General features: G+C 35.0%; 1 protein-coding gene across 1 annotated transcript in view; it reads left to right on the top strand.

The window, feature by feature from the left end:
- Nucleotides 1-26,576, top strand: part of NSUN3 (NOP2/Sun RNA methyltransferase family member 3) — a 45,732-nt gene that overhangs the window by 1,429 nt on the left and 17,727 nt on the right. Inside the window, 4 exon segments of the mRNA XM_006926253.3 lie at nucleotides 9,130-9,240; nucleotides 9,242-9,468; nucleotides 17,251-17,405; nucleotides 18,137-18,258. Coding sequence (XP_006926315.2) covers nucleotides 9,130-9,240; nucleotides 9,242-9,468; nucleotides 17,251-17,405; nucleotides 18,137-18,258 — 615 coding nt within the window.

Here is a 26,576-nt window from a genome sequence, read left to right on the forward strand (position 1 = left end):
CCATTTTGACAAAATTAATTATACTGTAACAAAAATCTTAAAACTTTTGAGAATATTTGACTAGTTTCTGAAATTCAGAAGATAATACAATAAATCTTTAAAGCCAGTGCTGCTTTCTCAGCTAAAGTTACATTATTGGTAATTATATTTCTTCCCTGTGTCTGTGGCTATCTGTTTTGAACACAAAAATTCTTTAAATGTATTACAGAAAACAAATAAACATTTAATCCATAGAAGTGAGATGTTTGATTTGTATGTTGAGAAAGTTTTGCCTTTCATCAGAATATTTCTCTATATTAAGTTCTGACATAGAACATGGTGCCCTGTGGAATTCAAAGAGCAAGACAGTCCCCACTTTCAGTTTGTTTTCAGTCTGGTGTCCATGGGGGAGGAGGAGCCTGGTTAAAACTATATACACTTCCAATTCCATAAGTACCCTGGTAAAATATAAGCAGGAGTACCCGGTCTTACTAACAAAGCCTGACGGTGCCAGCAAAGGCTGGAGGAGAAGACATGTATTGGTGACTAATAGGAGTTACCTTGGCAAAAGGAACCAGTCATTTTAGGCTGAGGGAAGAGCATGCACTGCTTATGAAGTTAGGGGCGAAACTCCAGTACATTTTGCTCAGGGGAAAAAAGTTACATGTTTATAGACAACAGCTGGAACTTGGTCGATAATTGTCTAACTTATGTCTTCTTGGTTCAACTCAATAAGAATTTCTTTACTAAGGACAGTTTTAAGCATTTAAAAAAAAAAACATTGTCTTGACTCAAAGTCTGAAGTGTTTGAGATAATTTTAGACAAAATTAAGCTGTTTTAGTGACTTGTAAATACTTATTAACTTGTAATACGAAATGTTTATAGTTGTTTTTATTTCAAAACTAGATTTTAAAATTGTGTCTTCTATCATAGAGAAGACAGGATAAACAGTGAATAGTGACGTGCGCAATAAATTTAGTATGCAAAAGTATCCAAATAAAATATCCAAAAAACCAAATACCTACTGCGTGCTTATTATGTGCCATGTGATCTTCAGAGTAAACTTATGAGGTTTGTTTCTCATTTTTCACCTGAGGAAAATGCAGAGTTAAAGTAACTTTCCCAAGTTCACTCATCTAGTAAGTAACAGAGCCGGGATTTGTGCCCAGGCTCTCTGGTTCAAGAACTTCCACTGCTCACCCTTATTCTATATGCCTCTCATACCTGTGATGTAATTAGGCATACATGGGTGATTTTAAAAAAATAGATTTCAAGAAGTATATTGTCTTCAGACTTTGTAGTAATCTGGCTACCCATACCCTGTAATGAGTTTTTGTATGGAATGTGCTCAGACAGATTTATAAATTAGTATTTGACCCTAAACAAAATGAGCAGTGAACCTCAAATCCATTTAATTAGCTGTGCTTCTGCTTCATCTACCTTTTTGTTGGATTTTCATGGTAGTTTAAGTTTTGCATAAATATGTGCTAAATTTGCCATAGGCAAAATAAAGGATTTCTCAGCTTAGAAAGTAGTCTTAGCATGGAAGATGGCATAGGGAAATAAGAACAGAAACATTTTTGTTTTTTAACTGTTTATTTACAAGACATAATATTGTGTTTGCAATTCAGTTTCGCAGAGTTTATTTCCAGGGAAAGACAAATGCATTTTCGTCTTACCTAGAAAGTAATTAACTCAATATTTTCATTTAATTTAATTTAATTTTTTTGTAATAACCTTTCTTGCCAAGTCACCCTCTGAGCAGCCCTAAAGTTGGAATTTACACTGGTTCAATTTTTGCTCTACTTGTTGCTGACATGTTCTCCTCCAGGTGAGCCCATTTATGGCATGACTTTAATCTTCTCTCAATGTGCTGTCATCTCAAGCTCTGCAGTCCTTCTCAAGTTTCAGTTCCATACTTCTAAGTGTTTTCTGGTAGTAACTTCACTTAGTTTCATACCAGGCAAACACAAAAGCATATTATTATTTTTTCATTCCAAACCTATGATATCCTTTGCTACTTGCATACTTTATCTCAATTTAAGGCATCCCCATCAATCTAATTTCCTTCCTTCTCCACACCTTCATAACCTGTGTAGTAAAGAATGAATGTTAATCAAAAACAGGTCTGACATTTGCCCTTAGCTTTTGGAGGTAATCTCTAAGCCCTTGGCATGTCCTGCCTAAGAGTGTCTTTGTTTACCTGGGCGCTTGGGCCACATGGGAAAAATCTAACAATATGATTTATGGTTGAGGGCTATAGGCCATGATATTAGATTGGCCTCTGGCCTTTGACCTCCATCCTCTAGAGGGGCCAGAGTCTGAAGATCAGCCAAATGGGCTGTCGGTCATGTTTGTGTGACAGCCCCAATAAAATGTAGACACCAAGGCTCTAGTGAGCCTCTGTGGTTGGCAGTACTCCTGTGTATATTGTCACACATTGTTGCAGGAAAAAGTTATTCTTGTCCAGAAGAATAACTTTTGTCCTTGTCCTTGAAGCTTCATGCTGTGACCTTTCCTGTGCTGTGCACCATACATCTCTCACATTGACTGATTTTAATCTGTATCATTTTGCTGTTATAAACCATAACCATGAGTATAACACTGAGTTCTCTGTATCCTGATAGCTAATAACCAAACCTGAGATTGGTTTTGGGGACTCCAGACTTATAGTTGGTATCAGAAGTGAGGGTGGTCTTGGAGATTCCCTAACTACGGGCTACCACACACCATCACCCTGCCCCCATCAAGATCTAAATGCCCATCAAATGCTTTCGTTGTACCTGAGAAACTTCTTAATTTGGATCTCCTTTTTATCTTCACTAATTAGGCCTTCATCATGTCTTACCTGGCATATTGCAATAGCCTTGTTCCATAGTCTCCCACCTTTAGTATGTGTTTGCTTATTTTAGCAACCACTTTTATGGCACTAAATGCCAAACAGTGTCCCAATCACTTTACAAATAGTAACATAATCCTCTGTTTAACCCTCTGGGGTAGTTATTATTTCTATTTTACAGATAGGAAAGATGAGACATACAGAGGTTAAGTAACCTGCCCAAGATACTCATGTTATATTTGGAAGAGCCATGGGAGTGTGTTCAATCCGCAGTGTCAGTCTGCTGCTTAATGCCACTATATTCCATTGTGTCACTAGAGTAAACACTCCCTTAACTCCGCTGCTATCTGCAGTATTATATTTGGACTAGATATCATGACTAGACAAGCTCCTTCATCCTTTTGGGACTGGAGATGCTGTTCCCTCTGCCAGGAATGACTCTTCTTTCTCTGTACAGGGGTGTGGTTAAATATGGGTTCAAATTTCACCTCTACATCTTATAGCATATAACCGAGGTAAGTTACTTAACATCTCTGTGCCTCACTATCCTTATCTGTAAAATAAGAAACATAGTATGTATTTCATATAATTATTTGGGAAGATAAAATGAATTTATATATATATATATACACAAAGGGCTTAGAATAGTGTTTGACACAGTAAGCCCTCATAATGTGTTAGCACTGTTTTTATTACTGTTACTCTCATTAACCAATTCTCCGTCAGGTTGTCCCATATACCCTTGGCAAAATTAGTTCTGTCCTTCGTGTTTCCATTGCATTTTGTTGATACAGATGTTGTAATTGTTTTAAGATTGTATCTGAGTAAATCGTCACCAGGGAATCTCCAAGACCACCGTCACTTCTGATAATTTAGTAACTTGCTTGTCTCTTCCCTGATGGAGGATCTTGAAGAGCCAATACCTTAAGATTTGGGCAGGTCATCTACCTGTTGAAAATTTAGGCAGTGTTTTTATACCTGGCATTGTGCTAAGCACTGGGGATGCAGAGATGGATTATATATATTCTGCCTTCAAATACGAGGGGAAGATTAATTGGAAATCTTTATGAACTGTTAAGTGTGGTCTGTCTGTAATTTTTTTTTATTTGGACACTGTCCTCACTAATGTAGAGTTCACATAGTTCACATATAAAGGGGGAAATATATAATCAGATTGCATTATAAAAATCTGTGAAGCAGGTTGGAGTGAGGTAGTTGGGGAAAACAGAAATGAACTGGTAGCTAGATTTCTATTTCCCTTGCGTTGGCTTTACACACATTTTCAACCTTAATCTGTGCAAATCCCTGTGAAGTAGTCACTATAGCCCCTTTTAGCCCATCCACACTTATAACTTGGAAGTCAGTGCCTTTTCCTCTATCAAGTGTGCTGTCATGAAATTTCTGTGGTCCCAGCCTTGGGAGTGTAAGCACACATCTCCTTATGTAAGGGACTTCTGTGGGCAGTGTTTTTAGCCTTTAGTCGTTTCCACCAGAAACAAACTCACTGGTGACGACTTACTCAGATACTGTGGATAGCAGATAGGGACCTAGATTGCCTTTCTACGAGAGGCATCAAGGAAACAATGCCAAGAAACAATAGGAGGCAATTAGCTTATCATTAGACTCTTCAAAGAATAAACAAAAAGGCTCAAAAAACTTACTTTGGTGCACTTTCGTGAATTGATTGATTCTTCATTTCTAAACCAGACTTTAAAAATGATTGAATGAGCGCCCTCTGGTGGATAATTATAGCAATAAAAAGATTTTCTTTTTTTTTTTTTTTAGCTATGAAAATTAATTGGTTTTGTAATCTACAGAGTTATACCGGTTGTGTTTAGCAATATCTTGCACATTATACAGGGATGTAGAATGGAGATTATAATACTAAGAGAAAAGAATAAAGTCACAGAAAAATTGAATACAAATCATATAATTAAATAATGTCCAAATAAAACATGCAGTTTTTCAAGGGATATGTAGGCACAGGCAAATTACAGAAAATAAATTCTAGATCCTCAACTTCCATATATGCTCCTGCAGTAAATTACTGGGCTTTCCTTTGTGCCTCAGGGGGTACTTATTTTTTCCCAATCTACCCTTATAAATTGTCTCTCCCACTTTAGAAAGAAGGGCACATTTTTGCCATCCTGACTCTTCCACACTGCATTCCCTCAGGTGTCAAAACCTCTACGTGCCTGAGACTGTTGGAATGTTATTTTAAGGGTTAAGAAAATAAATGACAAATTTTTTGACAGGTTAGAGAATTTTGTTGCTTTCAAAAAAAACAAAGGAGCTCCAACTGAGTTTTCAGCTAACAGGTCATTTAAAATATTTTTGAAGATAGGTCATTAAGCTATTTGAGAATATAACAGACTCTTTTTTTCTTTCTTTTTCCTTGTTTTTTATAACTCAGAACTTTAACAAAAGGGAGACATTGCTATAACAAAATATATTTTAACTGTCATCCACTTATTTAAGTGAAGGCTTTTCTCAACACTTATAAAAACAGTATAAGAGTAATATTGATGTTAAACCCTGGTTCATTATAGCTCTAGGTAATATTCATCCCTGAATTAAAAAAAAAAAAATTAAAGAAAAAGAACACTGATTTCTTTAAGAGATCCATTTTCTATCAGTTTTCCCTTTTTATATTTATGAAGTCTATAATAAGTTGTTTTGATCAATTTGTACTAATAATTTTATTGATAACTGAATTCAGAAGTTACCATTTTAATGTTTATAGATTTACGGGCACAGTGAAAGCAAATTTAGTATATACACTGTGTGTGTGTATGTTGCAGAGAAATATAATAAGGTAATAAAAATTTCAAGCATAGTAATCTATTAGGATAAAGTTACATGGGAAATAGGATGTAAATAAAAAAGAAACATTGTAACATTCCCTCCGGTTCAAGGATAGTCCATCATTTTATAAATGTACAATGATGACTTTCAAAATCACTCTGGTATTTAGATTTCACTGGATACATTTGAAAAAGTGGTATAATTTGTATTTTAAAATGTCAATTTTGATAGTATGCTGGAAATCACATTCTGAAACATGGTGGAGATTTTGATGTCAACTAAGAATGTCCCAGAGGGCGCATAGTGGTTTTTTTTTTTTTTTTCCAAAATGACATCAATGGATATACTAGCAAAAAATTTGCAGATTGCTGACCTTTTGGGTCCCAGTTCTGGCTTCTGGTGTACTTCCAGCTTTGGAGACTACTAAGTGGAGCAGTTTCAGACTCCTCCTCATGAATCTTGGGAGGAGGCCTGGAATGTGGTGCCTGGCCAGTGTCTTCATGAGTCTTCTAAGGTACAGTTGCTCTGCTCTCTCCTGGGCTACTCAGAGCTTTGGACTTGAGTAGCCACTGGCCTGCCAGCCCCAGGTTGTCGTCCCACCTGTGAAAGCACTGGAGTGTGTGTGTGTGTGTGTGTGTTCGGGAGAGGGTAGATCACCAACAGGTGGGTGCTGGGGAAGCTGAGACCCACATTAATATACCACTTTGCTTTCTCAGGGCCAGGAAGCACAAGCCCAGGAAGCCTTTGCAGTCCCTTCATTGAGTTGGCCTTGTTGCAACTGGTCCTCAGGGCAGACTGTGTGAAGCTATTTGCTATGGTTAGAGCCATAGATAGAGACAGTAGAGGAAGGCCAGGGCCACTGGCACTAGGTGAGGGTTGGGGTGTAAGTTCTTTGCTCCTTTCTTTTGTATACCTTTAGTGTTCCAGTACCAGAGTCTCATACTCCTGTTAGACGTTAAAACCAGTGGGATTTTTAATCAGATACTTAAGCTTCATAGTGATGTGCCCTTGGGTAAGTTGCCAAATCTGAAAGCTTCAGTTACCTACCTCTGAAATGGAGTAAGAACAGCCCCTCATGGTTGTTGTGGTTAAATGAGGTAAGCATGCGAAATGCACATTGTAAATATCTGATCAGTAATTTTTATTATTATTATGGTGGGTGGATTGGGTGGTAGGTAGAAAGGCTTCTCTGGGGAGATAAAGCCTAAACTGCCCCTTGAGTGGAGAGTGGAAGAGTCAGCCAGGCTACGGGTGAGTTAGAGAAGAAAGGTCATTTTAGGCAGGGGGAGCAGTTTATGGTGAGCCTGGTAAAGCCTAAAGAAAATTGGTCCAGGAGATTCAAGAAGTTCGGTAGGGCTGAGTATAAGGAGTGATCAGAAAAGTTATTTGTTCTAAACAAGGCCTTATTTTAATCTTGTTCAAGAGTAATTTTGGAAGATTTTTGCCTCATTCTGCCATACGTACTTGTTTTTAAATCTAATTAGGCTCTCCCCACCTAGAGTACTTTCAATGATTTCCCAACACTTACAAGATAAGATTTAAAAAGTTTGTCGTATTACAATGACCCGTGTAAGTATCTGCCACAAGCCACACCAGACTACTTTTAATTCTCTGAATGTACTGCCCTTATTCATACCTCTGTTCCTGTATGCATGCTGTTGCCTTCCCCCTGGAACTTCCTTTCTCATTGCATCCTATGGCTAACTCCTCCTCATCCTTCAAGATATTGGATAATATACAAAAATTGGAACTGTTCCTAAACTAATAATCCTTTTATACAATAAGGTTAAAAAGAAATATGCAAGATTAATAACCTATACTAAAAGATCTGGAAGAAAATGTGAGCAAATGGAGGAGTCAGGGTTGGAAAGACTGTAGGCAATAAAGATGTTAATTCTCCACAAATTTGATGTATTTACTATAATCGTAGTCAAAGTTACTATCTACCTACACAAATATTTTATAATTAATTGACCAACTAATTCTAAATTTTATCTGAAAGAACATTCTAAAATGGCTTTGGAAATTCCAAAGGAAAAAAAAAAAAGAATGGAGGTTTGCCCTGTCAGATATTAACCCATTGAAAATGCCCTGTCCTTCATTAAGAGGTGGACACATGATGTAAGCCAAGCCACTCCAGTTTGTGTTAATTACATTTCTGACCATTATTTCTGTTACTACATGACTCAAAATGCTGGTTTAGAGGGTAAGATTAGAGTGGACTGATAATTAAGATTTACAACAGTGGTATTCACAGATTTCCCTTTAGGGTTCATTTTAATGTCGTGGTTCCCAAAGTGTGGTCCTGGGGAACAGCAATTATCCGTATCATGTGAAGACTTGCTAGTTTCAGGCCTTGCCTCAGAGCTACTAAATCAGAAACTCCAGGGTTATTAAGACCCAGCAGCCTTTTACAGTTGCTTGATGCACGCTAAAGTTTGTGAAGCGCATTTTTAAAGGAAGGTTGTCATCTTCCAGAATGGCTGCAACAGATACACTGGGCTCATGATGCATCATCATAGTTAGAGACAGTGAAAGGAGAAAGTAGTTTTACGTATTAGTTCCTGATTGAAATTCACATGGCATATTCTAGTCACAGGTGTTATATTTCAATCCAGCCATTCCTCACATAGGCAACTCGGGTGAGTAGCAGCTGGAATTTACTTAATTGACCATGGTTAATGAGGCTCCCAAATATCTTGGCTGGAAAGGTCAGCTCGTAAATAAATATTTCCTGCTGTATCATCTGTCAGTTGATGTAATCCTGTGATTGTCAAAAGATTCAACTGTCGGACTGAATAAAAATTGAGGTAGGTAAATCTGCTGGGGAAGGAGGAGGGAGAGCCTACACCATCCATCCATAAGTGATTTTTAAACTGCCCTTATGTATCATCTGAGCCACTGATCGCCTCATTAACTCTGTTATTGTAGAGTTCACTCTGGTTAGCTTTCCATACCTTTATATTCATAAGGAAATCTTTAACACCCCCTAATTTAAACATCCTTTAATGACAGTACTTTTCCTTCTAATATTAGTCTCAGGTTTTAAATTTTGTCTCTAATAAAAACACTTCCTTCTGCAAAGAGTGATAGACTAAAATCTGTTTTCATGGATTTAGAGGTATGTAAAGGCAGGCCATGTATTTTTTGGCAAGATATTCTGCAGGGAGGGACTAGGCTGAAGCAAATATGGCATTATTCAATGGTGCAGAATTCAAGGGGCACCTAAAACTTGGTAATCGAGACATGTTATATTTTAATGGCCAGAATTGATACAAAAGAAAACAATCCATGATGAACAAACTATCAAAGATTTAAATACAGACAGGATCACAAGTGCTGGGTTGAGTCATATGAAGAGCCTGAGGTGAAAGGAAAAGTCAGTAATACTGATTCTGGCTCTGAATATCAGTTGAGTAAAGTGTAAAACTAGAACTACACTCACTCAGTAATATAAAAGTGTGTTGATGTATATAATAATGTTCCTTTGTTTTTCTATTTCTAGGGATATACTAACATCTCCATCATGCTGGCAACATGCTATCCTTTTTAACCGATTCAATTACCCTTTTGAACTGGAAAAGGATTTACATTTGAAGGGCTACCACACACTAAGAATCTTTACCCTATTATCCTAAATCAATGAAGTGTTACCTTAGCAGAATTCCCAGCAGGATGCCTTCAGAAAGACACCAGATTGGAAACCTAAAAAAATACTACCTCCTGAATGCTGCCTCTCTTATCCCAGTACTGGCTCTGGAATTAAGAGATGGAGAGAAGGTTCTGGATTTGTGTGCTGCTCCTGGAGGCAAATCGGTAGCTATGCTGCAGTGTGCTTATCCAGGTAGTGTCCTTTTCATTCAGTAATTGACCACTTTTAAATGTCTCTTTGTTATAAAATACTTTTAAAGTATATGGGGAGAAATACAAGATTGAGTTTGTCGACTTCGAAAGCCTGAAAACAAGGGCAGTACAGAGAGAATGGAAATTATAGCTGAGGAAATCAACGTAACATTTTTCTTCCAGGTAGTTTTACCAGGTAATTGGGAACAAAACTACATTTTGGTAATGAAAATCTGTCGGATGATACAAATTCTGTTAAGCCAGTGACAAAGATTTTTAAATTTTATTATTTTTATACTTATGAGTCATATTGATATCCTTGTCATACTTCCATGCAACAGAAACATATACATTTAAAATCAATCACTTTTTGTATCATCAGACCATAAGGTTCTAAGGTAGTTCTGTCCAACAGAAATATAATGTGAATTTTATATATAATTTTAAATTTTTGTATAGTTTCTGTGGGAGCTAAAAAAACAACAAAAAACAACCCTTTTTTTTTTTCCTGGCTAATAATCAAATTAACAGGGACAGATTAACAGGAGAAAAATGACCAGCGGGTGTCATAAGATTAGAGACCTCAAAAGGTGTTGGGCAGTTGAGGTTTATGTGTCATAATGGACAGAGGAGAAAGCGGGCAGGGATCTGAGATTGCAAAGGAAATAGGCAATTTACTGATAATTGAGGAAGATCAGACACACATGGCCTGCAAATTCTTGCTTGGCAACCCGGAAACAATAGGACACAAGGGGTGATCTAGTTAACAGGCCTCTGTTGGAGCCTTATCTACCATACTTAATTCAAATTTGGCTAAGGTGAGTATGCTAAATTTCTTTCCTGGAGCCCTTCTGTCTGAATCTTTGGATAGGAAAGGGGGAGGATCAAACATTCTTTCTGAGTCTTTTGTTTCTTAATAACCAGCTTAAAATCAATATACCAAACGGCAGTTTTAGGGTGGCAAAACACTGATTCCTTCCATCTCATGAAAAAGTTAGAAAGAAACAGATGAAATTAATTTTAGTAATGCATTATAACACAATACATCCAAAATATTATTTCGACATGTAATCAAAATAAAAATTATTGAGATATTTTACGTTCTCATTTTCTTACAAAGTCTTCAAAATTATATTTTACACCACAGCACATTTCACTTTTAACTAGCCATACTTAAAGTACTCATAGCCACATGTGGCAAGTGACTATAGTACTGGACAATAAAAGATTTTAAAAGTTCCTTTAAAGTGATGTGTCATTACCATTATTATTAGTATAAAAATGATGAAATGTATGTAATGTACATTTTCATAAATTTTTGTTAAAAATAAGTGGTCAATATTCATCTTAAATTATTTTCTTAATGAGGCTGTCTGGCTTTTTTTTTTTTTTTTTTTAATTAGGTCATATTTCCCTGAATGAATATAAATTAAGGTTAGATGTGGTAGTGTTCAGCATCAATTCTCTCTGATTTTTGTTTGTTTGATTTTGCTGTTGTTCACATAGGTAAATGGAAATGGAACTTACGTTAATAGTATTACTATTAACTTATGTTAATAATAATTTCACTAGTTCCTTAAACTTCTGAGTTATAACCCCAAATCACAGGTTTCTTTGTCAGGCCTTATTTCAGTGATTAGGTGAGCATTCTCTAATCAGTGGTTTTTGATTTTGCTGAAGGCAAAGGATCAGAACCATCTCAGTTACAATAAGTTCTGTCTGTTGCCCGGTTGTTAGACTCATTCAAGGCACCAATGTGTTGAACTTTGTGCACTGGAGGTTTCTACACCCTGGCACAATTTGTAAATATGATTCTGGATTGGTGGGAAGCTTACTCCTCATTCGTAACATTGGTGAAGGGCCATTGTGAAAGGTGCCCAACTCTAGGAAGTTGATCTGAAAATTGATTCTTTTGAAACTGTCCAAGCCCTCATTTTCCTTAGGAAGTTGTTCTATATCCCCAGGGTGTGCATATCCCAATTTGAAGGCTCCTAATTTATATCTCCATTTGAGAGTATTTCCTGTTGAAAAAGATTACAAAAAATTTTTATGAGAACTGTGAATCCAGTTATACTAGGCATTGTTATAAATATATCAGTTTACTATATATTTAGGGGAAAAACATTCCGTGTGTTTCAGAATTGTGTTTAAACTCTGTTATTCAAACTTGCTGTATTTTTCATGTGAGAAATCACAACAAAAGAGATTATTTTATAAAGTTATTTTATTTTTATAATTTGAGCTGAAGTTTTATGGAATCATGTCCTAAGGAATATTTATCTTTACTTTCATTCTTTTCGTATTCTTTGACAGTATTCTTATTTTGATTTTTATATCAAATTTGAAAATAGAATTCTTAGTATTTTAAAAGATAGAAGAGAAATGCCAATTTTGGGTACCATTTTGAAGAGAGGGCATTTTAATCCTGAATTATTCTTATTAGTAGGCTATAAATATTTTGCACATTTGTTATAAGGAAGATTATTTGATTCAGAATCCAAAGGAAAACTGATATGTTTTAGGAGTTTGAAGTGGGAAGAATCTTCTTGTTCTTACATCAAGGGCAATGAACTACAGGCAGCGTTCCAAGTAAAGTAGCTTTTCATCTAAGTGGGACTAATGATAATGGTTTACTAAGAAGTACAGATGTCTTCATGCTGATGCTCAGAGCCCAAATTAGATTAGCTACAGTGCTTGAATTTGGAATGCAGAAGCAATGCTAATCAAAGCTTTTATAAGCAAAGCTTAAAACGATGGCTACACTAAATGTGCATTTATACACCGAATTTTGTTAGATCACTATTGGCCTTTATTCTGGGCCAAGAGGCTCACAGCTTTAAATGATTAAAAAGCTCATGTTTCAGGATGATTTAAAAAATTATTCTACTTCTCTTTTTGGTCCAGTTGCTCCCACCTGTTAGCACAGTGATGGACTGTCCATTGTGTTTTGTTAGTTTATGCTTTCTTGTCAATCCAGCCTTTGACATGCCCTGGTCTTGATGGAAAAAGAGCAAACAATTTAGATTCTAAGTAGGAAAACATTAATATACTAAGAATGACCTAGCTTAGTGGAGTGGCTTGATTAACTTTCTTGCTGAGAGCTGTATTCCTCTAGGCATGAAATTCTCCTTACTGGCAGTGATAACTTTTTGACATCAAGTTAGTCTTTGGTGGCAGAGAAGATTAGAAAGACTCCTTTCTTTACTGAATTGCTTCTGCCCTCTTTCCAGTTCCCTCAGACCTCCAGGCCCTTTTTGCATAATATAGGTACCATTTTTCTTCTCCTCTACTTTCCATTCTTTAGGTTTTCACTCAGCAACTTTCCTGGAAAGCATTCCCTGTGGTAAAGCCTTCCTTTGTGGTAATAATAAAAATAATAACCATTTTGGAACACTTGGTACATACCAAGGACTATATTAATTACATTGCATGCACCTGTTGTTTTCAAATATTTTTAGTAGTCTGCTTCCAGCACCTTGGGTTGTGTCTCCTTATGAACATCTTTCCGAAGTCCTAGGGCTCTGAAGAACACAGTGTGACTGTCATTGGTGTACATACTCTCATTGAACTCAAACCCATTATTTGAACCTGAGGCAAAGGGAAGTTTAAAAAAATTGCCCTGGATGAGTGGCAGAGCTGGGATATGAACTTAAATTTTCCACTAATATATTAGCTCTTAATTCTGTTCTACATTCCCCCAGTATAACTCAACTGCTGCCTTGTCCAATGTCCTCCATTATACGGCTTCTTAAGGCTTATCTTTGTGTCGATAGCAACTAGCATGGTGTCCAGTCCATAACCGGGGCTTCATAAACTGGAACCTTAAAGTGGTTATACTCTCAAGTGTATTTTAATTTATTGTCTACCATGTTTTATCAAATTCATTGTTACCATTTTGTTTTTGTTATGAATTTGTTACATTGTTTCCAGCTAGCTCAAAGAATATTACCATTAGCCTTTACAGCACTTTTAGTATGTGGACAGTATCGTTATTCCAATTTTTCCATTGAGAAGGACATGTAAACCAATCATTATGGCTTATGGCTCTAAGAAATAATTAGCAGAACTAAGGCAAGTAGGATTGTTTTTTTTTTTTTTTTTTTTTTCCTAAGTTAGATCTACCAATATAAATGAATGAATGGAACTTCTAATTTTGGTTCCTTTCCATGGGCCAAAGGCTGTCATGTACAGATGATTTTTTTCAGGAATTTGATAAATTCACCCCATTTCCTACTAAGATGAAAAAATATCAAAATTTCATTTATTTTTGACAATCTAAGCATGAAATTCATTCTGTCTCAATGTAGTAAGTCTCAGTATCTATATGAAACTTGGATTTTGATGCCTTATAGTACATATTTTAAAAAGTTTAACTAACCTGAGACTATTTCAAATAAAATCGACATCTAAGTAAAACAGCAATATATCATAAAGCTCTATTTCAACTGGGGGATATTTTATGCTGAATTGAGAATCTTTACTAATTTTTTATAACTAAAGTTATAATTTAATGAAAAGCTGCCTGATTTTCAGTTGTAGCAGTTTAAGTATTCTTTATCATAATGGCATGTTGCGAATCAAGTCAGTCACATTTAGTGAGCACATACTATGAGCAAGGCATTGGATGGTAGATACAGAGCTATGAGGGACATAGAAATGACTAAGACTTCTGTTTTCTGTGGTAGACTGGATATCCTAACCAACCCTCTTGCTGAAAACAAAAAATGTAGGATAGAATATTAATGAAAAACAAAATATTTTTAAATGAATAAATCCCAGTGGCCAAAATCTAATAGACAGTTTGAACCTAGAAGGTAAATTGAGCGTTGAAGTCGGCTTTTGACTTGAGCACATTTGCTTAACCTGAAAAACTTGCATGTTGATTTTCATTACTTCATGAAAATGTGAGAATAGAAGATAAAGCCAGAGCCTGGCTAGGTAGAACATCTACTAGGAGACTAAGTTAAATAAAGCTGAGACTCTGTAGTGCTATTCCCTCCATGTAAGGTAAACTAGGAAGAAATTGTCCTCTCCAAGGACTGAAAGGAAAATCTTCAACTTCAGTGGGAGGAAGGATTGGAAATACTCTCTGAAATTTTGGAACCACAACTAAGCCAACATACACCATTATACTGAAGTTGCAGAACACTGAAAATAAAGAGAAGATCTTAAAAGGAGCCAGAGAAGACAGTCTACCATCAAAGAATCGACAGTTGGACTGAGGGTTAAACTTTGAGAGTAACAATGGAAACCAGCATTCAGAGGAATAATGTTTTCAATGTGCTAAGAAAAGATGGCCGTGAATCTTGAAATATATTCACCTAAATATCTCAGAAGAACAAAAGTGAAATGGACATTTTTTTGAGAGAGTATAAGAGTTTGTCACCAGCAATTCTGAAGGATGCGCTTTGGGAAAAAGGAAAGCCGCCCTAGTTGGAAGATAGAAGATAAAAGAGAAATGAAAAGAAAGTGGGATATATATAGAAAAATCTAATAATCATTGACTGTAGAAGACAATGACAGTAATGTTTTGTGCAGTTAAAAAATATAAGCCCAAATAAAACCCAAATATATGATAACAATAGCATCTAAGCTGGGCAGATTATAAGATTCTTGTATCTTTTAGGGAAAATGGTGAAGATTGACTCAATTTAGATTATTCTTTTGCGTATCCATGTTAAAACCTTTAGGGTTACTACTAAAAGAATAGAAATAGAATGTAAACTATTTAAACCAAAAAAGGAGAAATGGATTGCAGGATAATTAAGACATGGTTATTTTCCTTGAGGCTCTTAGTATTCTGGTAAGCAGTGATAGAGACACTTGAACTTTATTTAATGGATGATAGGAAGTCATTAAACGTTTTTAACAGTGGAGTGACAAATCGGAAAAAAACTACCTGTATAGATATAGATAGATACATAGATGTATACACACATATTTGTACATAAATTTATGTATCTGAGCAAAGAGTTTACAAAAAAATTTCCCCCCTCTAAATTAGAATTTCACTTTTAGTTCTCTCTCTTTCTTTCCCTGGTACCTGACAGAGATTATCAGTATGTTTCCAGGAAACATTGCTTATGATAAAAATGTCCCTGATTGGTACAATGGATATCACTGGGAAAAAGAATAAATAAACCCTAGAGACCTGTTGGGAATGCCATGATTTGGGCCTTCCTGAGTGCAGAGATCCTTGTAATTGAGCATGTCTGTCGTGGGGACCATGGAAGCTCTGTCTGTGAAGTTGTTAGAAGAAATGTCAGCACTTGTGGGACATGAGAAGCGTTTAAGGCAGGGCAGCTCTTTGACCTGCCCAGTATGAGTCTCATCTTCTTGAGCCTGAATTACCACCACCTGTGTGGACTGTTGGAAGGCCTTCTGTGAAAGATGGTAGTATTTAATAAAACTAAAAATTCCCCTACCTACAGCTATTCATTCCTCTGGTACTGTCCCCTCATAGTAAAAGGACATTATGAAAAGACAGCTTTTATAAAGATGTTTATTAAATGTTGTTATTAGAACAATGTGAATGCCCAACAATCGGGAGTGGTTGAATAAAGGATGACACATCTATTCCATGCACTACTTAAAAGCCTTTAAAAATTATATCTCTACCAATAGACTTGGTGGTATTTTCTTTGAAGTATTGGCATATATAGAAAGTAAGGGGGCAGAGAAGTGTGTAAATATAATCCTGAGTATGTACATAATTACATAATCATATATATATATATGCATACATATACACAAACACATATATTGGGTTGATAATATAGGTTCATTTTGATGGAGGAGTTGATAGAAGGGGTAGATGAAGAATGAGGTGAAAAAAATGACCCTACAAATATATAATTTTATTTATGTAAATTTTATAAGCTGGTATATGCGTAAAGATATGGTATGGTTATCAAAATATTAAATGGCAGTTATCTGAAGACAATGAGTTTCAAGTAATTTTTGATGTTTTTCCTATATACTTTTAAAAAATATGCTTGTGTTTATGTCTTATATAATTATGTATAGTTTTTATCATATAATAAATAAAATATAAATATATAAGTATATTTTTAAAAAGAAAAAATTAAAACAGCTGTTTTATTAAGGAGACAACTATTTGCTAAGTGCCTTCTATAAAGTGGTCTTCCCTTATCTGTAGTTTCACTTTCCGTGGTTTCGTGGTCAATATTAAATGAAAAATTCTAGAAATAAACAGTGAGTTCTATGTGTTTTGAGTAGCATGATGAATTCTTGTGCAATCCTGCTGTGTCCGGCCCCAGATGTGAATCATCCCTTTGTTTAGAATAGCCATACTCTGTACACTACCCACGGAAGTCTCATGGCTTATAATTTGAGCCCATCTCTTTCTAACCATAGAGCCAACAGCACTTTACCGGCTTTCCTCCCACATACCGTGTTCCTTCTTTTATTTAAAATGAAGGTATTCTGTCCTGGAAGGATCTTTATATATGTAATAAAATTTTATTCTTAAGAGCTTTAGAGAAGGACTGCATCTGAGGTATTGGTTGTGTAGCATATCTTTAGGAATCCATAATTCTCTAAAGGTTTTCACAATGAATAAATGGTAAGAGCTTCTGAGAGTTTGCGTAGCATGGTTATTAATGTTTTATATAGTGCGTGTGTATTTATTTGGTTTTTAAGGAAAGCATAATTATGCATGATTATGATAAATTGATTTATTTTTGAAATTTATTTGATCAAAAGTGGAAATTTAATAATTCCGTTGCATTCATTTTACAATGTTTTAATTCTCTATTCTTAGGTTATCTTCATTGTAATGAATACGATAGTCTGAGATTGAGGTGGCTGAGGCAGACATTAGAATCTTTCATCCCACAGCCTTTGGTAAATGTAATTAAAGTGTCCGAATTGGATGGCAGAGAAGTGGGAGATGCCCAGCCTGAAAAGTTTGACAAGGTACTTTTATTACATTGTGACAAACTGATGGACTCCCAATAATACCACTATTATGTTTCTTTGTTGTTTTCCATCTTCTTCCAGACAGAGCCTGATACAATTTCTCAGTACCCTGGGAAATTATGATAAAGTGAACATGGAAGTGTTTTTTATTTGATGGTCAGCATGGTTCAAAGGAAGCGATAACACTGGAGTTGGAGATTATAGAATATATATATTTTTTATTTCCAGGTACCTCAAAGATACTTGGGAAAAAATCAGATATTATTTGGGTCAGTACACAAATGTATACTGTATTGCTTTAATATAAAAGAGTATAGCAGTTGAAGAAAAAGAGAGCATTTCAGTAAACTGAATTGAAATGGTAAATACCAAGAATTCAGAAAAATAGTAATGTCTTTTTAAAATGAGTAACTTTTGTAAAAGTTTTTGTATAATAGTTAAAAATATGAAATATTAGTAGACATTTTTAGACTTTTAGTCCTCCCATTACCCCTTCACTCCCCTCTCCCAAAAAAAACAAACACTGAAAGTGCACAGGAAATTTTTCTGAAAAGTATTAGTGAAGAAATGCTATAAAGAAGTACTTACCATGATGTATTTTTGGTTTTAAAAGAAATGTCTTTATTTGCTGTTTTTTTTATTATGTTTTACATAGCTTCCCTCTATATTTTGTATCTGAGAATATATTTTTAGCACATTTTTGCATTATGTGCCCCTTTTTTCTCTAGGTGTTAGTTGATGCTCCATGTTCAAATGATCGAAGTTGGTTGTTCTCTTCTGATTCTCAGAAGGCAGCCTGTAGGATAAGCCAAAGGAGGAATTTGCCTGTTTTACAAATAGAACTCATAAGGTAAGGGCTATTAATAGAAATGTTTATTTTGGTTTCTAATGTAATTTAAATAGGCATAACAAAACATGACACAGGGAAGCCCCCAAATGGAGGGTTTTCTGTGTAAGTGTCAGTAATTATTCCTCCAGAGACTGCGCCTAGAAAATTTTCAACCTCTTTCTTTTCAGTCCTCATGCTGTAATGTCCCCTCTGCCCCTGCCCAGTCAGTGAAATACAGCTTTGTTGTGCATTGTCTTTTAAAGGGCACAGATGATTTTACTCTGGTTTAAAATTAGTTGTTTATATGAAGACCATCTCAAGCTTAGGGTTCATCACCCTATTCTTTCACCAGAATTTGAGCAGTTTCCCCTGTAAGAGAAGCTTGGGACCAAGATGCATTTTTTTTTTTTTTTTAAATAATGGACTCATTGTTCTGGTTGAGTCAGCCTCCTAGAAAGTGGTAGTTCATTGTTAGCATTTATCTCCCCTCTAAGAATTTTCCAGAAGCACATGACCACTGAGAGATACTTGGTTTCCTTCATAACAAAGGCATTTTGGGACATCTTGTCCTGGTTTCAAAAAAATATTTGTGCTTATACCCTCCTCCCAAGTAATCCTATTGTTTAATGATAAATACAGACTATCTGGAATATTTAAAATATAATTAAATGATGCCTTATCACTCATTACTTCTTACATGTGAAATGAGGATGAGTGACAGGTCTATGCACTGCTCACAACTTGCTTTACTTCCTACTTCTGATTGATTTACAACAATGAAATATGCTATTACCTGAGTTTTACAGCCAGTACTAATACATAGTCTTGTTCTTGTACCAGGTGATATATCAGCTCATTATGGTGATTCTTGGTGGTACCTACCAGAGTATTCTAAACATTTCTCATCAGGCAGTTAGACTATTTGTTTTTATGCCTCCAGTGTAGCCTTTCATATACTATAATCCTAAGATATTTTGAGAATTCCATATCACCTTTCTCTTCTCTTTGGTTATCAGCTTTGGAGTATTGCATAGCATGAGCTCTGCATATTCTTTCTCACCTAAACTTTCCTGATCTGACTTCTTAGTTGATTATTACTGCTTCTCTGGGCCTTGCTATTGTTAGACCTTATATACCTTGAGACAGACGCTAAATCTTCTGATGGCTTATTAGCATTGTGACCTCTAATATTTTTCTTTAAGCTGTGAGTAAGCAACCAGGATTATAAAGAATATTATTTTTCCTCTCTCTCTCGTGAAAAATCCTCCTTTTACTTTTTCTTCCTGTTCATTACCAAGCTTTCTGTGTTTTATGTACTGCTTTCCTGCTACTTTGTCTCAATTCATTGTAATATATTCAGATAATACAAATGAAGCAAAAGGCCCCTTGGCCAAACACCCAGCCAAATACCAGCTTTGTTCACAGAGTTAACTGTTGGACTTAAGGTTGGATATACTCTCCCAAATGTTTTCTATAGTTTTTCTTACAACTACATATACATAGAGAGATACATTAAAAAATAACTGTCATTATGTATATATTTTTCTGAAACTTGCTTTTTTCGTATTTAATATTTCTTAAAGTCTTTTTACTTATAGATCTACTTTGTTTTCTTCAACTTCTGTGAAATATTCAATAGGGTCAGTCTATCATATTCTATTTAGTTCTCTATTTTTAAGTAATTACATTATTATTATTATTAGTTTTTACTTTTACGGATTATCCTTTAATTTGTCTCATTGGACACACATGCTAAAAATTTTCTTGCTTTAAATATCAAGAAGTGGAACTGAAGATCAAACATTTTGATATATAAACTGAATTGTTTTCTAAAATGGCTATACCAGCTCTGCACTTTCTGTTGTGTTTGACGTTGTTGACTTCTTGTTTCTTCTTAAAATATCCTCTTCTCTTGATTTTTATGATCATATATTTGATTTCCTGGATTTCTTTTTACTTATTTTTTTTAATTTGCTCTTAATCAGCTCATCCCATAAATTTTGGGTTTCCTTAGGCTACTGATGTTAGCTCTTTTCTCTGTTTCTTTGATGGCTTCAACTGATATAAGATGCTTTCTCCCAAATATAGATCTAAGCTCAGATCTTCCTCCTTTGTCTAAGACCTATATATTCAGTTACCTATCAGAGATCTCCATTTGGAAGCCCCTCAGACACATGAAACTCAATTTACCATAAACTCATAATTTCTAATGCTCTCTTGCTCCCACCCAACCAACATTAATAAAACAAAAAATCAAATAGAAACCCAGCAACATGCCTCTTTTCTTCTCTTCCATATCTTAATAATTACCATACGTACCACCATGCATTTGCCTAAGTCAGAAATTAATCTCCAACTTCTCTATCTCATATCCAATCTATCAGTAAGACATTTCAGTTGGACCTGTTAAATATTTCTCAAGTCCATCCAATTATTTCCGTCATTAATAGCCTAATCTAAGCCACCAGCATCTGTCATCTAAATTATTGCAACTGGCTTCTAATGGCCCTGTACGTCTCCAGGTGTGAGCTCTACTTCTTCACTCTCTCTAGTAAAACCAAATCTAATCTGAAATGTAAATCTGATCTTGTCATTTTCCTTTCTGAAATCCTGCAGTAGTTCTCCCCATTACTATAAAATGTCAAATGCATTAATATGATATTCAGATCCACTTTGGATATGGTTCCTTCTTACTTCACTAGCCTCATCGTCTCAGGACTCTTCTTGCATTGTGTTCCAACTAAGCAGCTCATCAAACTCAGTGTCTCCTTTCTGAGGCTACTGCATTTCCTGTTCCTTTTGCTTAAGAGTTCTAATCACCCTCCCCTTTCTCTTGGGAAACTCTACTGGTTCCTCAGAAATCAGCTCCGATATCTCCTTATTGAAGCCTTACCTTCCCTAGGACTGAGACTGATATTCTTGTCATGTTTTTACCTTTATTAAAAAATATATTGATTGTCAGTTCCTCTGATTGACATTTGCCCAATACTTGTCTCTCCTCAACGTGACTATAAGCCCTGTGGGAGCATGGGTTGTCAAATGGTTTTTATTCCCATTATATAATTTGTTTCCTGGCATGTAGAAGGCGGTCAGTAAATAATTGTTTAAGAACACTAAATTACAAGGGCTGAGTATTTAGAGTTTACATCTATAATTAAATTACTAGCAAAGTTAATCTGACAAAAATAATAACATGATCATTATTATGCTGAATGGTAATTAGGCATAAATGTAAAGCAATTTGCATAATTTATTTTGATTAGTATTCTTTTACATAACCAAAGCATAGTTTTAGTTTTAGTTTAGCTCTTTTCCCCATTTAATGCATCTCCCGTATCATAATATAGTATTTCAGTAATCACCACGAAGATCATGCATTCATGTAGAACTTAGGTAGGCATATTATTATGCCCTAACAACTAAGGTTCTTCTTTAGTGGCCACACCTCTCTCCCATTTTCTTACTCCACAATAGGAATGGCTTTAGCCCCACATCACTGTAGTAACATATTGACAGGGCATAAAACTGACATCTCAGTCATTTATGACTGGGAAAGACCATCATACCAGAAATCTCTCATTCTTTAACTTGAGCAGATAATTTATATTCCCTGCCTCTAATGCCTGGTCTATGAGAGGTTTTGGAGTCACTTGAAGCAGCTGAAACTCTGAGTCCCTTGATTGTGTAATTATAGTGATAAAGGAGAAAAAACAGATAGCCAAGCTATAGGCACAGAAAATGGTTCCTTAATTCTCTAACATCTACAAATCTGGAGGTTAAAAAATAAAGGAGAAAAAATGGTAATTTCAGTGGCAATCTCTCTGTTATCTCCTGACTCCAAAAAAAAAAAATGAAGAAAAACAGTCTATAGTAATTTTCTCATCACGGATAGCTCTGTTACTATACCGCATACAAAGAAGTTTAGATCTTCCTCACCCAGTCATTGCATTATCTTCCTTTAACAAAAGGCAATCCTTTTTTTCCACCATGAGAAATTAAATGTTTTAAATGCAAACATATGCAATAGAGTAAATACACTGATGTATGTGAGTCAGAAGTATAAAGGATTGATAGTAGCTCCTTATTTGCATTTGCAAAGAACAATTAGAAAGCAGGCAAACAAACACTGTCTACCATGATATAGTGGACAGAAGATGGCACTCAGAAAGAAAAAAGGAGTGGAAAGATTAGTTAGAGGCAAATAAACAATACTTTTTTATTGTGCTATTTTGTCGAAGACTAGACCTTTACCTTCATTTGTCTGCTGACAGATATGATACACGAAAGTACTTTATGCCTTCTATGGCATTATATTCACGGATCTTACAAGAAATCATTCATATTTACATTAAATCGGCAGCCTGCATAGTGTTCAGAATTATAGATTTTAAAAACACTATATTCTACAACTCAATATTCTACAACCAAATAGTAATCTTGTACATGTTTTTATGATTGTGATACTTAAATGAAAATGGATGCTTCATTTAATAGAAGTTTCTCGATGTTAATTTTTTAAAAAGGAGTAATGTTATTAGATATGGAATAATAATAGGTATATAATCTTTTAAAAATTCTTTAAAAAATTAATGTACATATAGAATATAGAGTATATGTTATCATGAAAGTAGTAATCTAACCTGATTTTTTTTAGCATGAAAAGCTCACTGGAAGGCATAGTGATGACAGGAGAAAGATCTCAAAGCATAGTTCATTGTACACTTATTGAGGACTCTGATTTATCATACAGAAGTGGAAAAATTAGAATCTTCTATTAAATTTTATAAAACATGAACATAAAAAGTATATTCAAGTCACTCACACATCTGTCTCCCAAACCATTTTCAGAAGATGAGAATATGGGAGAGGCTATAAGGAGTAATTGAACATAAGCCAATTCTATTAATAGAGTGCCATTTGAAAGTATACCTTTATTATCATTTCTCAAAATAATTTCTGAGACCAGTCATTTATGTTACATACTATATATGTACACACTATATAATCAGATTCTCTTGCTTCGTTTTTACTTAAATATATTAAGAAAAAACAGTGGGAAGATATGCTAGAAATGTTATGTATGTAGTCTTTTTAGAAAGTGGCCATGATGTTTGTGCAAGAGAAGTTTATGTGATGTTATGTGGGAAAGCACAAACTGAAAAGTATGATTTATAACAAAAATATAGGTATCTTATTGCAGTAATGTATCATGTCATCCATTTCCTCCAAGGAAATCCATCACATTTAAAATGCTGACCCCTTCTGGTTTTCTTTTTTCACCACTTGACAAGTGAAATCCAATTTGTGAACTCATTGAAAAAGGAAACTTAGATTATTTTGTAACATTTTGAAAATTTGTATAAATCATCGATATAACAACCCTTAAAAAGTGGTACTTTGGACAGTAAAAATCGTATTTAAAAAATAAACATTAAAGAAAAATCACCAGTTATCTCTCTGTCATGCTTTTGAGCTGAGATAAGGGATACCTTAGTGGCTGTGGAGCATGGGCCTTCGTCATCCATCAACATAGTAACCGAAACATTATGTGTTCATGTTGGAAAAATAATCTTTGGACATACAGTTCTATTTCCACCACTCCATGGAAATATTCCATGGAATATTACCACCACTCTTTCAGCTATGTATATATATTCTTTTTAAAGTTCAACTAATTCAGTTAACTTTGCATACTATCATCATATGCTTAGTCTTATGTTTGAACTCCAGAAGACAAAAGCAAACCACTCTTAATACTGCTATTACTACTTTTGCTACTACTACTAATTCTCTTCCTCCTCCTCTTTTATTTTCATTATTCTTTAAGTTAGGCGGCAAGAGTCCCAGGTTTTGAGATTAAAAATCTGTTATTTGGGCAAAACACATGCTTCTTTATAGTAAGAGTTTATAAATCAGAATATTCCACATTAAATGAAATTGTAAAAGATTGAGGAGACATTCATAGCTCGTTTGTAGCTATTGTATTTTCAATCATAAAACTGTATCTCAAATGTAGATTGATAGTATGAAATACAATCTCGATAATAAGATTTTATCACCATTTATTAATTTATTCAACATTTATTAAGTGTCTGCTTTGTATCAGGAACTTTACTAGGCACTGCAGATCCTAAAATATATGGGAAATTATCTTTGTTCTCAAGGTCCTCAGAAAAATTATCATAAAATGTGGTAAGAACATAATAATAGAAGTAAAGGGTGCATGGGGAACAAGAGGAGAGACACTTAATTTAGCTGAGGTTAAGAATGTGGTGTGGATGTATGAAGGTGTATCTTACCAAATAAACAACAGATAAATATTTAAACTGAAGATATTTTTTTCTAATAATTTCTCCTAATTATTAAGGTACTATAGTCTCATAAAGCATTTGGATTATACAAAGAAACATAAAGAAGAAAATAAGCCATTTGTCGAAAGAAACTGTCATATTGACTTATTTCCTTTGATTGCATATATTATTTACAAAGATGGAAATCAGTGATATACTGATTTTGATATCTTTTTTCCATTTAATTTATTATGAACATTTTAATTATTAAATAATCTTTGAAAACATACTTATGAAATGGCTACATCATTTTAAATCATTCATTCAGATAGTTAGAAGTATCAAAGACTGTTCTTTCTAATGATAGAATCTCATTAATGGAGAAAGAAGATAACAAAAACATATCTTAATGGAGATTAAAACATCAGCTTTTTATTGATCTGGGTGGGCAAGAACTGGATGACTTTTTAGGGAAGAAGCTAGCAGCTGGACTGTGATCCATTTCTCTTTTGATTTCCCAGGAAACACTCCCACAGAAAGAAAGAAGGCAGGTGACCCAGTTAAACATGTTGATAACTGACCTTATTGGTAAATAGACTAATGAATTTTGCTAAGAGGAGGATTCTTACCAATGGCATGCTTTGAGGAGACTGTCCTTGGTTAGGATTGCCTATGATAAATACAACCTACAATCTATAGATTTATGAGGCATGACTTTCTGGAGAATGTCATATAAGCTATTCAACTCCCTAAGATATGTTGAAGATGTAACAACCTAAATGGTCCCCATCGTGTGAAGTGACCTGTGAACTTAGCTCAGAGAGCTCATCTATTCTGAGCTAGAAGCAAGACTTATTTAGGAAGTCACGTCAGATGTCTCTGCTGCTTTTGTGCCAATTGATTACTTGCTTACTTGAAATTATTAAAAGCTTAATAGTGGGTAATATCTCTGGTTTATGAGAATGCGATTTGATAATTCAGTCCATTGAGTTAACTCATCCCTAAACCCCAACCAGGCATCTCTGATGAAACTAAATTGAAAAACATGATTTGGACCCGAGTCTCAAGTGCAAGCCTCTTATTCCATTCCCACATCTAAGTCTTAGAACTCAATCATCTCATCCAGCCACCTGTTAGACAGAAAATAAGAGCTCTCCTCTTATATCCTCTGCATGGAAACATGATTAAGAGGACGAAGGGATAGGACCTGGTGTGCCAGAGCTCAGAGAAGTCCAAGAGAACAAGAGAGGTTGTGATGCTCGTGAATAGTAACTTCATCCATTTTGGCTTCATCCGCTAGTCAAATAATAACAGTAGACGCCACTCATTGACTGCATTAGCTGGGTTTCCTCTTGTTCGCAGAGGCTCAAGTAAATAGGTGGAGAGACTCTTAAATTGTTCTCTTCAGCATTATGCTTACCCCTGCCTTGTGGGTAGGAGGGGAGGAATCTCCTCCTTTGTAGAAACATGAGGCAAGGAGGGTGATGGTTCTCCTCTAACCATTTATTCTTTCTTAAGTATTTATTGAGTGCCTATTATGTTCCAGGTGCCAGTAGTAAACAGGACAGATTCAAATCTTGTTTGACTTGGCTGCTATTATTGTTGTAATTAAGTATCCATCATTTCTGGCTCAGGAGTCTTATGTCTTTTACCAACATGTCTTTTACCATGAAACTAGCAGGCTAACTTTTTAGCTTATAAACAGGATAAAATAACAGCACTTTCTAAGTTTTTGATATTGTGGTGCAAGTATCTTCTGTATTGTAGCTTGGTGCCTTGCCGTTTAACTCTCTTAGATTTTTTTTTTTTTTTTTTGGAAGCGTATCACTATAAATAAGTTACTACTTTTTATGTAATTTATTATATCTATATTTTCATTTATGATTCATGCTTTTTTGTTTACTGTTTAAGAAAACTTCCCATATGCCAGATAATCTCTTGTTTTATTTTCTGGAAGCTTTATTTTTTAACTCCCATATTTAGGTCTACAATCCACCTCAATTGTTTTTTGTTTCTTAATATGAGGTAGGAATCTATTTTTTTTCCCTC

This window comes from Pteropus alecto, unplaced genomic scaffold, assembly GCF_000325575.1.
Source record: "Pteropus alecto unplaced genomic scaffold, ASM32557v1 scaffold239, whole genome shotgun sequence".
NCBI classification, from domain to species: Eukaryota; Metazoa; Chordata; class Mammalia; order Chiroptera; family Pteropodidae; genus Pteropus; species Pteropus alecto.